Source organism: Abramis brama (genome assembly GCF_963993115.1).
Source record: "Abramis brama genome assembly, chromosome: 1".
Taxonomy (NCBI): Eukaryota; Metazoa; Chordata; class Actinopteri; order Cypriniformes; family Leuciscidae; genus Abramis; species Abramis brama.
The window spans coordinates 25,065,336-25,081,543 of record NC_139963.1 but is presented as its reverse complement, the minus strand read 5'-3'; the positions used below and the strand labels follow the sequence as shown (position 1 = coordinate 25,081,543).

The window sequence follows — 16,208 nt, the reverse complement described above, 5'->3', positions numbered from 1 at the left end:
ACCACAACAGCCACATCCATGAGATCATTTAAATTTAGATGAATTTCATGTCATACATGTATGAGTACTTAAAATACCTGATTTTTAAAGAAACACACATTCAAAACAAAATAGATGACTTCCTGTTGGTCGAAGCTAATAAGTGTCAGTTAGAAACTTGTCCGGCTCGGTAAGGACAATACATATACCGAGTTTGGTGACTGTAGGTAAAACTAACCCCCCCACTTTTGTCAGAAGATCCTCCATGCCTGTTTCTAAGGCTTTGCCCATGTCTACTGGCCGAAAGTTTGACACGTTGCCATGGCAACAGCATTTAAGATATCACAAATCCTTTCAAAGTTTTGCATTTGCTTAACATCGTTCTGACGAAGTTATCGGGTAAAAATAAGAGGGTGTAGGGCTGAGCAAAAATGGGCAGAACTCTTTACTGCCCTACTTCAAAAAGCCTTTTACATGTGAATTAAACGTGACACAATGGCCTTCATCATCACAGTATGCTAATGCCTATCTAGTGCAGGGATTTCATCAATATGCTGATTGAGGACTGTTGGACACTCCAGGCACAGGATGGTTCTGTCGGGAGAGACAGAGTCGTTTGCACCTCAATGATACGCCTGTACCATTTGCTTCACAGGACATATGCTTTCAACTACATACTGTTTATTTAGTGTGTTCTAATATGTAGCCTAACTATGCCATGTTTGGTCTCATCTGACAGCCTATAAACTGAAATGAATGGTGGTGAACTTAATAGAGATATTAAAGTATCCTAATGTACAATCTAGGTACTATTACTTAAACATACATTGAGGAGAATATGTTAATGTTCTTCTCCCCCTCTTGATCACCACACATTTGCCTCATCTTTTGGGTTCCTGTCGGTCGGTTTGGTGTTGGTATTCCACTCATGTTTAACAATGCTTTGCTCAGGGTATAAGAAGGAAAGGTAACTGTTGATCTGGGAGAAAGGCTTTAACCCTGCCACTCCCGCACATCGGTGCGTAACCTCATACTACAAGAAAGGCTTTTACGGCCTCTTCTGCACGACAGTGCATTATTTGTTACAACTGAGTTTCTATACAGTATGTTGTTCCATTCTACTGTCTGTATATTTAAACATGTAACTTAATAAATAACTTTGCCTGCTTTAAAGGCTTTGAGAATCTTTCCTTTTATCACTGATTATGTTGAAAGCTAAAGTGATTATAACTTTCGTTATCTAAACGTTCAGGTTAAATCCTACGTTTTCCTATCAGTTCTAAGAAGAGGTTAAAGAATAACAACAACTTTAATGGAGTCAGATTAATTATATTGGAGTCAGAATTATACACGTCATCCTTCAACTGCCTTTTGTTCCGATTATTGGTTCAAAATAGCAGCGCAAGTTTCCAGCCTTACAAGGGCAATTTCAAAACATTTTTAAAGTGATACACTTCCTGCTGCTACATCCATATGATCACCCTCCTTCAATGAACATACAGCTAAAGTTTCATCAAAATTAGTCAATGTATGTAGAAGTTATAACACGCTTCCTGTTTCCCTTTTCTCGCCATAGATTCATTTTAACGCCACGGCTAAACCGTTCGAGATATAAAAAATCTGCTCGCAATTTAGCATCCTCAATATTTTGGCTTCATGTTGACCGAGTTTGGTGGCGATTTGATAAATCCCCTTGGAAAAGTATTTCAAATTCCAAATTTCAAATGATGTATTTGGACATACTACTCTTTTGGCATACTGTTTTTCACATACTATATAGTAGGGAAGTATTTGATTCAGGATGCAGCACATGTGTTTTTCAAACAACCCATAATAGCCGACTTCCTGTTGGGCTGGCGTATGACTATGAGTGCTACATTTTTTCAGCTTTATAAGATCTATAAGCGTGTGAATTTTGGTTACTGTATGTGAAAAGGAGTGTGCTACGGAGCCCCTCAAAAATGACCACATAAAAGAGTGTGCCACAGATAACCAAAACAATAGGGCCCTGCGCCCCTTGGGCCTGGGCCCTAAAAAAAAGGGAGTGCAGTACATGATTAGCTAACCGTACCTATAATGGTTCAAAGATGTTGCTAGGTAACGGTGTATGGATGAAGGTGTTTTCAGATTATGTCCAGTCATCTGAATGAAATAAGGGTCACTGACAGACACTAAACATACAAATATCTTAAAACAATAAATTGAGTAATTACAATAATAATTTTCACTCATATATTTCCTTTAAAAAAAAAAAAAAAAAAAAAAAAAAATATATATATATATATATATATATATATATATATATATATATATATAAACCTGGTATTGAAAAATACTTTGAAGATTTGATATTATCCAGGGCTGTGACTGTCTACTCGTGAATATGCTACAGTACAGTAGGTGGCAGTGATTTACATCTAGAGTCAGCGTATATAGCTAATACAAGAGAAGAAAAAGCAAGTATAGTGAGTTGCTTTTATTCGAGTGTTTTATCGAATTTGTTTTCTTTTTATACTTCGGTAAAATGTCAAGACTAGATAAGTTACATTCTAACCTGATGAAGCGAATGTCAATTGTCATTCGTGAGATTTGGGTGGAGGTGGAAGCGACGGTGAATGACTATCAAAAGGAAGCAGCCCAAACACGATCAGAAAACGCGAAGCTGAAACAACAGCTGAGTGATGTGCTGAGGAGGAATCAGGCGCTTTTGAACGGTAAATTCACTCTTAAACAACCCAGGCTGGGTGCATTTTCCCGTCAACGGCATTTTAATAGTGAAACTGACTGACACAGAAGCGTAGACGACATTTATTTACCACTAAGTTTCTGTCACCTCACTGGCAGTCCTTCTCGTATCCAGCAATTACAATCATACAACAATAATATCATTTTAACATAGTCTGTTGAATGGATATTCAATTCATTGAGGATAATAACACATTTATAAAAAGAGAAAGGAGGAGAGAGAGAGTGACAGTGGCCACAGCTGCAGGGCCACACGGAGAGGAAATATAGGAAAGATGTTATGAAAACTTGACTAGTCCAGCACAACCATGTTAATTGATCTTTTTTACTGATTTTTTTTGTTTGTTTGTATTATTAAGTTATCAGTTATTTAATGTCAGTTTGTGGACGTGAATGTATCAATGCAGGTAAAAATATAGGAATTTTCAATCCTTACAATAAAATGATTAATTATGATGCTGTTGTATTTTGATTGCTAGATACGACAAGACCAGTGAGGTGAGAGAGTGGAAAAGAGAGTGTTTATTTTTATTTTTATAACTAATGAATAGAGTAACAATCACACAAATCAGGTATGTACAGGTACTGAATTCAAACATACATTTGCTGAACATATACACTACATTTCAAATATTCAGGGTTATTAAATTGTTTTTATAGATATTCATACTTTTATTTAGCACAAACACATTAAATTAGGTAAAAGTGACAATTAAGACGTTTGTTGTTACAAAAAAAATATGTATTTCAAATAAATGCTGTTCTTTTCAACTTTATTCATCAAAAATACTGAAAAAAGTGTTAAGCAGCACAACTGTTGTCAACATAGATAACAATAAGAAATGTTTCTTGAGCATCAAATCATCATATTAGAATGATTTCTGAAGTATCATGTGACACTGAAGACTGGAGTAATGATGCTGAAAATTCAGCTTTGACATCACAGGAATAAATGACATTTTAGAATATATTACAATATGAAACAAATAATTTTACACTGTATTAATAATATTTAACACCAGTACTGTTTTTACTGTATTTTTGATCAAATAAAGGCAGCTGTGGTAAGCATAAGACACTCATTTCAAAAACATAAAGATTACGACCCCTAACTTTTGATTAACCAAGAAAGATTCCTGTGTGTGCAAGTACACCAAATACATATATTAGATATATTTAAAATAATACTGCCCACTTTTTACTGTTAACATAAGACAATTTGGCATTATCAGGACCCACAAATATTCCCCCATTGCATTATTATCCATTATATTTAACATTATATATAGTAGTTTAAACTTGAATTTTCTTTCATGCACAGTAATTTTCATTTTGTGTGACCTATAAACAATACATCTTGTCACTATCCACGATACATATTGTTGCATTTTTGTATTGCGATATATTGTGAAATGTAATTCCTCAGTAGCGCTTTTAACTTTGACACCAAGCAGTCTGTCAAACAGGTTTCAATTGAATAAAACGTTCAGCCATTGCAAATATTTAGTTCCACACCCAAAAAGGTCACTCTCTACATCCTCATTTTGCTTAGAACTGATATACTTGTGTTTGTATGCATTTCATGAATATAATAATGACCCTAGCTTCTCTTAAAATGACCAATACTGCAACTAATAACTGAAGTAAGGACTATCAGAGAAAGCTGTTTTTTCATCCTTTCTTGCTTTCACCATACAGGACAAGTCCACTATGTCTCTCCTGATGAAGCCTCACCCAAAGAATTGCCATCACGTGGGTACACGTCTCCAATCGAATCAGAAGACCTAGAGGATCAGCAAACGGAGGCCGATGACCAGAGTCAAGATTTACCTAGTGAACTGAAGCCACGCATACTAGATGCCGTTTCATCCTGTAAGACAGAGGCAGAGGACAGGGAGTCGGCGCATCAAAAAAATGCAGGTGAGCAACGACTCTTTCCTCAGTTCGACAGCTCGAGTGCGGATGAGGCGTGGGATGTGACTTTGCCCACTGTTTCAACACCGAGGATTAAGATTGAGCCCGAGGACACCATCATCACAATAACATCTTCGGTCACTACTACCCCTGCCCATGCCGGTCCGTGTCAAGACTCAGAGCCCGCTCACCAGCTGAGAACAGCCAGTGACACTTCAACCGCGTTGAGGAGACTGCAGCGAAAGGATCGCCTTCGCACGCGATTCGCCAAACCTAGGAGGGCATCAGCGAAAGATCAGGATCATGAAGGGCCATATAAGTGTAATAAATGTGGAAGGCAGTTGAAGGACTTTGCAAAGCTGCAGCTCCACAAGAAATTACACGATAGATCCTTCATCTGTCATTGGTGCGGCAGAAATTTCTCCAAGTTTGACTACCTTCGGATGCATATGCGCACACACACCGGAGAACGGCCTTACCGCTGCAACTGGTGCTCAAAGACCTTCAGCCAGAGCGGGAACATGAGGAGGCATGAGCGCACGTGCCAGAGATTCAATGAAGAACCAGCAGCGCATACGCTAGAAGACGACCAACAGCTGTCCGCCGAGTGACGAGTGCATCGCTGTTGACAGATCCTCGAGAAAGAACGCCGCATTGTGACAGATATATTGGGATATTTATTATTTTAAGGACATAAGCTTCCATGTTACATAAAAAATACAGAAGGCCGATATGCTGTTTGACTAACGTTTTTATGACCTTTCCAGTTAATATGTGTGCACAAATGTCTCCAGTAAGCCAAGAAACGCTCTAAGAATGGCTCCGCTTTTCCCCTTTGAGGAAGACCACTTTGTGTTTTGTACAGAGTACCATGAGTTACCATACTTCCAGACTGATGTTGACTATTATGAATACTCCACAGAGAGCAGTATCTAGCCTGAAATATTTTTAGGCAGTGCATAACTATAAAAATGTGTATTCACTAGAAAGGAATTAATTTTAATATTTTATTAATTTCCATTATTTTTCCAGGCCTAAGCTGTGTATCTACACATCACGATTTTTAAATTCAAGGTTTTCAGTGACTGCGGGAATCACTGAGAGGACAAGTTAAATATAAAATAGCATATTAGGAAATTAATCAATGTGGTAGACTGAACAGAGACATTTACTTAAACTGCGAAATTGTCAGAAGAAAATCATGTAATTTGAGAAGCTCGTGACTGTCAAACACTTGAATAAACTAGATGAAATGTAATTTGACATCTCATTTATTGTATCTGAGGAACATGTTAATGTGGCCGTTGTGAGGATACTGTATGTGTGCTTAACTGGGGATGCAGTTAATGATGCCTTATTTTGGAAATATTTTACATGTCATTTAGCACATATTGTTTTATTTAAACATGTCAGTTAAAGCACTGAATCACCAGTTATTAACACTGCAAGAAATGCATTTATAATGATTATTTTACTGGTAATATGATAATTATGCCGTAATTATGTCATAAATGTCCTATAATCGTCTAGCTACTGCATTTAGCCTTGTTTTTTCTTTGTATGTTAGTGTCTTCAGTTTTTATTGGTACTCTATTTGTATTGTTTCTTCAATTCATCTTTCATTGTCCTGTCTGTGTAGTAGGCTATACCCCAGATTTCTCCCAGGCTCAATGAGCTTATCTTCCATAATTTTGCACAAATTAAATCATTTATGCAAATGGTCCACCAATGTAAATTTCATGTAAACGGTTAACCATGTAGATATCATAGTTACTAGAGTAATTGTCACTATTGCAAAACTGTATTAAATTAATGTTTTTCAAACGGTGCAAGAAGCTTTCAGAATATTTCTGTAAAAAATAATTTGACTGCAGTAGTGACTAATACCAAGTTACCTCAGGTTTAAAGCAGTAACGATAATCCCATGATGGTTCATTTTTGCAGGGCTGTCATCGGGAGTGAAAACCTGGATACATTGTCTTGGGTTGGGCCCTGTGATGATGGGACCCCACTAAGGCTCTCTCTCTCTACTCATTTTAAGGAATATTCTCAAAAGAATATGGATTTTTTTTTCAATTAATTGTGAAGATAATCTGTGGAGGTTCATCTCACGCAGTAGCATCACCAACACAGCTAGCTCAATTAAAATAATTTTAAACAAAACTGTTTTGTTTCTTTTTTTTTTGGTAAAATGTAGATTCATAAAAAAAGACAAAGAAAGAAAAATACGCAATGACTTTTCAGTACCGCCCAAAGCTAATCGCAATGGAAAAATAACTGCAATAGAACTGTAGTGTTGATTAGAGGCTTTCAAACTTTTTGATGCCATGGAGCTAAATATGATATTTTCTTTGCGAGGGACCCATTTCTTAACTATATATATATATATATATATATATATATATATAATTTTAGGTAGTCAAAAATAATGCTAGAATTATATGTATATTCAATCTGGAAAATTATTTTCATTCTTGCTTTCTATTAAGGTGAATTTACTCACCATAGATGTATAAACCATGTTTTTTTTTTTTTTTACAGTCTATGGTATAAACCTGAAGAGAAACATAAAATATAGACTAAACAGCCATTAATCTCATTATTATTATTATTATTTACAACATTTCTCTCTGAACTCTTTCGTGGAGCCCCAGTTTGAAACCTCCTGGCTATAGAGACAGTGCAAAATGTATTTCTGGGTTATATAGCTTGTTTGCTGTACACCTTGCCACACAGCAGCTTTTAGACATTGTTTTGTTTTTTGTTATAAGTCAAAAATGACAAGGAGGCAGCCCCTCGCAATGCAAAGTCGATGGATTGCCCCCCCCCCCCCCCCCCCGGTGGGCGTGGTCTTCAGATTATGACGCGTTGCGCTGTCTCTATAGTTACCTGACCTCCACCCATCTTTTTTTTTTTTTTTATTTTTTTATTTTTTTTTATTTAGTCAGTTCAAATACAAAAACATTTCAGTACACCTCCACCCATCTTGACTTGTGGTTGTGACCCAGTTTGGCCACAGACTACTTATGTCAGTACTTAAATGTTTGAAGACCGTGCTTATTCTTGTAACGTTATATATAAAAGAACAGCGTTTAAATTACAACGGTTTTGTGTTGACTTCCATTCGGCCAGGTTTGCGCCCCTCCCTCTAATAATTTGCATAACGACTTTTGCTCTGCAGCCCAACGGTAGCATTTCTCCTGTGCGGTAGGTGGCAGTCAGTTGTTTCCGGCTGCCTTTTTTTCTCTGCGATTAGGAGGCGAAAGGCAAAGTCTGTTCATGCAACGGGGATAGTTAGCCGTTTCGGTGGTTTCTCTTTGCTGCTGAATTGCAAAGATAAAACAGCCACAATGACGAAACTGCAGCTTCTGCACCGCGCGCTGAACGAGCGCCTGATGGCCGCGGTGGAGCAGATCATGGAGATGGTCGGGGGGACGGTGCTGGAGTACGAGGAGGAGACGATCCGGGCACGGAAAGAAAACGAGATTCTGAGACGGAGGCTCCGATGGATGGAGGGGGCTAATCAAGCGGACTGGCCAGGTAGGACGACACCGGGAATAATGTAGCTAGTTTTTAACGAAAAAATATAGTGAAAGACTGATAGCAATATGTGATGAAAACTTTGGGGGCGGAGACATGTATGGTTGCTAGTTGCTACACAGTTTTGTGCTCTTCGGTGAGATCATCTGCGTGCATTCAGCTTCTAGTCTTCCACAGCAATGCATGATCATTATGCAGGGAGTGTAAATATTTGCCATAAGATCCATATGATTGCTCGCAGCTGCATTAGGCCGAAGTAAACACAGATGTGTGGTTTGTATGCCTGTTGTTTTCGCTCCAAAACGTTGAGGGGGCGCGCAGAACAGAGATACCCCCCTCTAGAGTCCACTGGAAAAAACACCTCCAGTCAAAAACTAAATATATTTTGCATTCTCTTTTGGGTTAAATCAGCACATTTCACCTACAGCTACTTAGTTTCTTAGGTTGAAGGAAATCACACTTGATCTCATCAAATGGTTGCTGTTTGATTTCTTTTAATTCTCAGGCCCATCAGAACCCATTACGCTTTCCATCCCAGATGAGTCCAATCCATCCCCACAAGATGGGTGTGCTGTCAACGTTGGATGTGGACAAGAGCCAGAAGCACTTGTAGTCAAAACTGAGACTGCTGATCACCCCCTGTACAGCGCCACCACATTACCTCAAAGCGTTGATCAGGGATCTGACGTTGCTGGGACAAGCACTGGTATTTCCTATGGCCTAGCTGACGGTATGACCTGGGACTCTGCCCAAAGTTACATGGCCCCTCTGGACTTTGATCCAACTTCGGGTACCACCATGGTCAGGCACTGGAGAGGGTACAACAGAAGGCAGAGGATGTCCTTCGCCTGTCCAGACTGTGGTAAAGTCTTTGGAAAGGAACAGAGGCTGTTGATTCATATGCGGATCCATTCCACTGAGAGGCCGTACAAGTACCGCCGGCGCAAGGCGTTCTTCTACGGTGACAATAAGAAAAAGAAGAAACAGCAAGCCCTTTCTCAGGTAAACATCAGCACGGTAATTGAAGCCAACATGACAGAATTTACCCTTTTTACCTTTTTCATTTTTTGTCTTATCGGGAAGCAGAAGCGTTCTGTTATTCTGCTTCATTTTTCACATTGAATAAACGGATTCACTTTGAAATATGTCGTTTTAAGTAGTAAAAGGTCTTGCAAATGGCATTTAAAATGTAACAGGACCATATTGGTTAGCCGGTATTATCAGCATTTTATTAATATCCATATGAGCTGACATTGTATATTTAATTGTACACACTAATATTGTCCCCAATATTTACATTTTACTGTAGATTACCTTTTCTTTTAATGCTCACATAAAAAAAAAAAACTAATAACACCTGTTAAATTTAATTTTAGCAAATACAAAAAATAATTATACTGTGATGTTGTGATGCCTAAATCATTTAGTTCATTTTAGTTTTTATTGTTTTATTTTTAACTCATTTTGACAAAATAGTATGGAATTTTAATATCAGTTTTTATTTAATATAGAATTTTTAAATATCTTATTATACAGAAAACTAAAAAATAAAGTTCTTTCATTGTAAATTGAAGAGGTACTAATATGGTAGATTACTGTAGTCATATACCATAATTCCTTGTGAAAAAAACACTACAATATGGGAGGACTTAATGCATGCTTAATGTTAGTGTTGTTTTTCTCTCACGCACAGCTATCAAGAGGAATAGTGGATGATCTGTCGGATTGCTCTGAGCAGACCAACAGGAGCAGCGCATCACCCAAACGGCTAGCAGTTACTGCACCAGACCAAGAAGAAGAGCCAGCCAGCCTGTCCACTGAGAGCGACCACAGCAGTGATAATGAACCAGAAAACAGAACTACTACCCCTGTGCATCATCGAAGCAAGAAAAATGGTGGAGCAAACCAGATGCAGTGTCATTGCCCTCACTGCCCTGATCGGGTGTTCGCTCGGCCCTGTCAGTTAGCCATGCACATGAAGACCCACACAGGCAAAGCTCTTGTAAACCTTCCCGACGAGATGATGGATGTGAAGATGAAACCACCCAAGGTATTGCACTTCATGTTCTCTAGTGGAAGAAATAGTGTTTGTAGATATGAGTACATGGATTTTTTTCTTTCCTTCACACATAAGCTCTATCAAGGATGTAAAGAAATAGAGGAAAATAAATCAGTCATTGAAAAAGCTATCATCAACCACTATTCTGAATATTTGGGGTGATGTGTGGGACAGATTAAGGCTTTGTAAACATTTTGTGACTCATCACTGAAATTTAAAACTGCTGTAAAATGTATAATGTTATTTGATACAATAAGAGATCTCACACCACACATTTTGAAGTATTGGTTGACCAAGATGGGTTTTTTAATGGCCGATGCTGATACCTAGAAAGTAGGTTGGCTGATATTCAATGATAACAAATGTCCAAGAACTTGATGAAATGAGCAGAAAACTTGTTTTAGACAACATTTACTCAAAATTCACAAAACAGTTGTGAACTTTATTTAATAGACTTTATTTACTATCCATTTACACAAAGCAGTCAGTACAATTTGTGGGGGATAAGCACTTCATGGTTACTGGCCGATACCTGTTATCTCAAAATAAGCAAATAGTAGCCGATTAATTGGTCTTGCTCTGGCCAATATATATGTTTTTGCCTTTATAAGTGGAAAGTTCATCAATTTTATAGTTAACTAATTGGCACCAAAGTGTATGAAAAATGACCTCTCCATAGTAGTTCAATGAATTCTAAGATAGTAAGCACTTATCTTAGGATGAACTGAACACGTTTGTACAGCTACAGCCAATCTACGAAGAGAACAAGAAAGCAACTACTGAAGCGGATGCAGTTTAAACGGTGAGTTTGAGGTCAGAATTGAAAGTTATGAAAACAAGAGCTGGTGTGTTGCTCGAAACACGCAGTTCATACAAACAAATGTTAATGTACTTTATGGAAGAACAAGGAAAATGTACTGTAATTGTACCAATTTTATCAGCTGATAGTACTACATTGCTAGTCATCTACTACATGAAAAGAAGGAAATGCTGAGGGAGGTTTATCATTACAAGGCAATCTGCCATTTGCACTCTATAGAAATAAACAGGGTCTAAAAGTATAACATTAGTTACATTTATCTGAAAACATTGACTGGTTATAGCTGTATATTTTAGCGATAAGATGGATCAAGCACTATTGATTATAGTTGTAATATATAGCATTTTATTCAACTGCTGTTTATCATTGACAGATTTTTAAATCATGCAATGCTTAAAAGACCATTTATGAGAAAATAGTTATGGAATGTTAAGAGAAAAAAAATTCAGTGGTGTATCCTGAGGGACCCTTTGTATAAAAACCTTTCATCAAAGTTATACATGAATTTTGAACAATACCTGTTGTCTTAGGACAACTTTGATTAACTTTTTTGATCCAGTTCAAATGTTAACTACTTTAGTATTACCAGTGAGCTGAAGAACATACTGTTGGATAATTTTATTATTAAATTATTGTTGTTACTATCAAGTCAGTTATTATTATTAAATGTCTGGATCATTTTCATTTTGTATGTCTGTTTTAACCCCTGCATTTAAGTCATTAAAGCCATTTCTACAACTGAAGGCATTCAGTATGTTTTATAATATATTTAATGCAAACAAGTATCACAGCTAAAGTGTAACTCAAAGCTTATGCATGTTTTTCTCATTGATTCACAGGTGACATGTGCACCACATCGCTGTTTTAGCAAAGTTTGGGACTACTTCTCAAAAGATGCATATGGTGAAGTCTTCTGCCATCAATGTGCAGCCAGAGTTAGCCAGGGGTCCAGCAAGGCTTCTCAGAAGAACACCTCTAATTTGTGGTCTCATCTTAGAATAAACCACCGACAAGCCTATTTAGAGGCGAAAGGGTTCAGCCGACCAGTCAATATGCTGATCAATACAACTCAGATTAAATTGGAGCATTTTGAGCCAGAAGAACATGTTGCAGAAGACAAAAGTGAGATAATGAAGGTCTTGATACCAGAAGAACCATCAAATGGAAATTTGTAAATATGTATATAATAAAAATAGAAAATCACAAACTTTTTTACCTGTATATACAAAAAAGAAAATCACAACCTTTTTTTAAATCATGTACCATTTGTGTATATAAACAGTGCAGTTGAAATGCAGTGGTTTTAATAAAATTAGTTTGAAATGAATTGTTTTTCAGTCATTTGAGTCATTTCTGTGGGTGGTTTGGCGGTTTACAACACTAATATATTTTTCATTGAAATGCTATGACATTTTGGTGTTGGTGTCAGTGTCAGTGCATGATACTTTCAAGTTCACTGTTAAAGACAATGTATAAATATGCTGTGACTTTATATGACTTCTGTAAAACATACAGACATTATTCATTCACTTTTACATCCAGGGCTTATTACACTTGGAGCTCATTGCATATGTCTTTCCTTGCTTCTCTCATTGTCAATTGGACTTGCATTTCTTTCAGAAGCAAAGAAAAAATGATGCAGTGAAGAAGGCCAAAGTTATTGGCAAAAGTGAGTTCCGTTGTCCAAAGTGTGACAAAGTCTTCGCTTTGGCAAGCAGGTTGCGTTTCCACATGAAGTCCCATAAGGCTGAAAGGGCTTTATTACGCAAAACTCTTAAGATGCCAATCCAGAGTGAGGTACCTGCTTACACAATGCATTATTTTGATCTGGATATGTGATAATTTCAATTCATGTTTTCCTATTAATTTTTGATATTTGTATTTCTCTTAGCCATCTAAAGAAGAAAATAAGGAGGCAGTACCTAAAACTACAGAAGTACAGAATTTGCAAGAGCTAAAGAAAACGTTCGCCTGCCCACATTGTGATAAAGTGTTTATCCGTGAAGGATGGCTGAAGCCGCACATTCGCTCTCAACACTGGAATATAAAGAAGAGGCGTCGTCAGTTTGGAATCTTCCTTGAGAGTAACCTGACAAAATCACAACAGCCTTACTACCAGGTTGGTTTTCAGATTTTTAATTAAATAAGTAGATGTTACTATATACCTTTTAGGACACTGATAATTGTTTAGCTTTTATTTCTACATAATAACCCAAACTCCTTTGTACTGATCGAAAAGCAATTGCGTAATGGCACAACTGTAAAACAGGGAGTCACTAAGGAGTCGGAAAAAAAGAATAAAGAATCATCAAAGGTCAACGCAAAACCAAGTGATCTGGTTGTTGCTGGTTACCACCAGGTTGGTTTTTTTTTAGATTTGTAATTGAATATGAAAATGTTACTGAATACTTGCTGAGACACTGATAATTTTTGAGCTTTTTTTTGTATAATAACCCAGACTCATTTTTTATTGATTGAAAAGAAATTGCGCAAGCGCACAACTGAGACACAGGAAGTCACTAAGGAGTTGAAACAAAAAAATGAAGAATCAAAAAAGGTCAACGATAAACAAAGTCCATCAAGTGATGAATCTAACCTGGTTGTTGATGTACCGCGAATCACTACAGATGAGGCAGAACAAAGTGCAGATCTTCCTAAAAGGGGCACAGATGAATCTAAGTGCGCTCCTGAGCAATCAAATAAAGACACTTCAGACTCTGATGGAGAAACATCAAGTGCTACAAAACTGAAGAGGATGTTTCCGTGCAAAGTATGTGGCAAAGAGTTTGTTCAGGAAAAGAGGTTAAAGAAGCACTCAAGGACACACCAGGGACGTAGGTTGCAGGATGAAAAGAAAAGGAAAAGAGAGCAATATCTAGGGGAAGATAAGCTTATGGAACAAGCAGGAATGAGATTGGGGGTGGAGGAGAAGAAAGAGAGGCTTGATGATAAGACGTCAACAAGTAATCTCAACCCAAATACGGTATGTGTCTTACAAAAACCTGAAGAATGATCCACATCCATCTTTACATTTTCATAGTTTTAAATGACTTTAAATCAACCAGAAGACAATCAGAAAATTCAGGAACCTAATAAGCACCTTCAAGGCTAATAATGTCTTTTTGAAGGAACTTGTACTTATTTTCCTATTTTAGAAATTATTTTTGGTGAAGGCACTCATTAAATAGATTAGCCCCTGCACAAATATTTATTAATTTTTTTTTTTCGTACCCCTTCAGCAGAAACCTCAAGGATCACCAAACAAAGAGTTAAGGAAAGACAAAACCAGAGGTCAAGGGCCACTACCCTGCCCATTTTGTGGCAAAGTTTTTGCTTGGGAAATGCGGCTTTTGATGCATATGCAGATTCATTGTGGCGAGAAACCATACTCATATCGGCAACGCAAGAAACGTTTTTATGGAGACTTGAAAAGGGGCCAACTCCCTAAATTCCATAATCAGGAGGTAGGAGAGACTATGCGATAATCATTTTGACCGATTGATTCTTCCAGTTTTATTTCTTCAAGGAAAAAGAGGAATTGTTTGTGCAATGAATCCTAGGTCATGTTGACCCAAAGAGCTGTTGTTCAAGTCATTATGAAATTGGTTGATTGTCGATTTCCCTCAATACAGACTCCGGAGAACAACAGTGACAAGTCTGAAGAATCCGTGGGTGAAGAAACAGGGAATGAAGATGAATCTGCACATCTGAGCAGCAGTACAACACGTGCAGTGTCTGGAGCTCTCACAAGCAACACTGAGACCACTGGAACGGAGGACCATACTGGCAGCCTCAGCCTTCTACCTCAGACAGCTATTAAGAAGCCTACCACCTGCAATAAGAATAATCAAAGAACCAAACCTGAACTATTCAGAGATATCTTGAGCCAATTCAATTTACAGCCAAGGATTGTTCTAGAACCAATTATAACTAAATTCAAGCACAGGGAAGTCCCTATAGAGGTTGCATCTCCACAGCATGATTCTCAATCAGAAGTAGAGCTTGATAACATTGGGGGCCCACTGGCCGTTGAATCCTCTGAGGGAAAAAACACAGAGCGTCAACAAGAAGAGGACGATGACTGTTATTTTTCTGGTGTTACCGAGAAAACAGCCATAAACCAGCTGCCGCTGATCATAATTGATGATGAACCAGAGCAGACAAACGCAAGAACTGCTGCTGAACATGCTCAATCTGAATGTGGAAGAATGAAGTGTGATTCCAAGTGTGATTGTAATAACATTTCTACTATGAAATTAACTGTAATGCCACAGACTAGCGATTTAAGGTCTTTGTTCAAGAAAACTAGTTCTGGTGACATGCAGAAGAAAACTGACTCGGAATCAGCTTGTGTTGTCCTCTCAGATGGTGAAGAAAATGTTGATGAAGATGTGCTGAATTCTTCCAGAGGTTTGGATGAAAAGAAAACTCCCTCAGTGCCTAGCGTTCAAAATGAACAGTCAGATGTGGGCAGCAATCCTGGTGAAAATCCTTCCAGCGACTTCATTTTTCCAGCTCCAGATGCCATTGAATCCATCAATACTGATGAGTCCACTTGTGTGCATGACAAATCTATTGACAGTGCCTCAAAACATACTGATATTGAGGTTGTAACAAGTGAAAGACATGATCAGAGTATCTCAACTGACCCACTCACCAGAGACCAGATGGCTTCTATTACCATAAGACAAACAGAGGACAACCCCATGAGTTCAATGGAGAATAAGTCATGTCAAACATCTAATATGGTATTTGCTGGTCATGCATCGAAATCAGAAGTCAACGATGACAGGAAACTGCTAGAGATGGAGATTGTCAGTGGCGATGAGACAAAAAATAAGAAACTGTGTGAGCAACCAGGTATGCAATAATAGCAGATTAAAAAGTAACACGGACTCAAATGGCTCAAAAGTCAACACGGACTCAAAAGTAAATCTGTTGTTAATCAATCTGTGGAAATTTAAAGCGATATGTAAATACATGAACAGAGAAATCTGAATTATAATTAATTATATACTGTTTTCTTAAAAGTTTCTTAATGTCAGATGTCAGAATCTGTTCTGGATGCTTCAACTGACATCTCAGGGAAGAATGAACCTTCTGTACAAAATGTTAGTTATTTGTGAATAAAAAGTTCTGAAGAATTTGGAG

General features: G+C 37.6%; 2 protein-coding genes across 4 annotated transcripts; both read left to right on the top strand.

Moving 5' to 3' along the window:
• The first annotated feature begins 2,392 nt into the window (after window positions 1–2,392).
• LOC311083519 (uncharacterized protein) lies at window positions 2,393–5,896 on the top strand. The gene is made up of 2 exons (XM_084115105.1): window positions 2,393–2,693; window positions 4,423–5,896. The coding sequence occupies exons 1-2, from the start codon at window positions 2,504–2,506 to the stop codon at window positions 5,247–5,249; spliced, it is 1,017 nt and encodes a 338-aa protein (XP_083971231.1). The 5' UTR covers window positions 2,393–2,503; the 3' UTR covers window positions 5,250–5,896.
• A 1,959-nt stretch (window positions 5,897–7,855) lies between these two features.
• On the top strand, window positions 7,856–15,942 carry LOC311085274 (uncharacterized protein). 3 transcript variants are annotated; one of them, XM_084117715.1, is made up of 9 exons: window positions 7,856–8,178; window positions 8,684–9,180; window positions 9,872–10,228; window positions 12,678–12,854; window positions 12,949–13,176; window positions 13,327–13,416; window positions 13,540–14,040; window positions 14,297–14,521; window positions 14,690–15,942. In XM_084117715.1, exons 1-9 carry the CDS (start codon window positions 7,989–7,991, stop codon window positions 15,926–15,928), a joined length of 3,504 nt encoding a protein of 1,167 aa, XP_083973841.1. In that variant the 5' UTR covers window positions 7,856–7,988; the 3' UTR covers window positions 15,929–15,942. The 3 variants fall into 3 exon arrangements, with proteins under 3 accessions (XP_083973841.1, XP_083973840.1, XP_083973839.1); XM_084117714.1 differs by having other exon boundaries at window positions 13,297–13,416; window positions 14,300–14,521; XM_084117713.1 differs by having other exon boundaries at window positions 13,297–13,416.
• The last annotated feature ends 266 nt before the right edge of the window (window positions 15,943–16,208 follow it).

What these genes read in the sequence shown, in the direction of transcription:
- LOC311083519 (XM_084115105.1), top strand. Translation starts at nt 2,504, where the DNA reads ATGTCAAGACTAGATAAGTTACATTCTAACCTGATGAAGCGAATGTCA. An exon ending in GAATCAGGCGCTTTTGAACG is followed by an intron (nt 2,694 to 4,422) that starts GTAAATTCACTC and finishes TTCACCATACAG; the next exon opens with GACAAGTCCACTATGTCTCT.
- LOC311085274 (XM_084117713.1), top strand. Translation starts at nt 7,989, where the DNA reads ATGACGAAACTGCAGCTTCTGCACCGCGCGCTGAACGAGCGCCTGATG. An exon ending in TAATCAAGCGGACTGGCCAG is followed by an intron (nt 8,179 to 8,683) that starts GTAGGACGACAC and finishes TTTAATTCTCAG; the next exon opens with GCCCATCAGAACCCATTACG. An exon ending in TTGTTGCTGGTTACCACCAG is followed by an intron (nt 13,417 to 13,539) that starts GTTGGTTTTTTT and finishes TTGATTGAAAAG; the next exon opens with AAATTGCGCAAGCGCACAAC.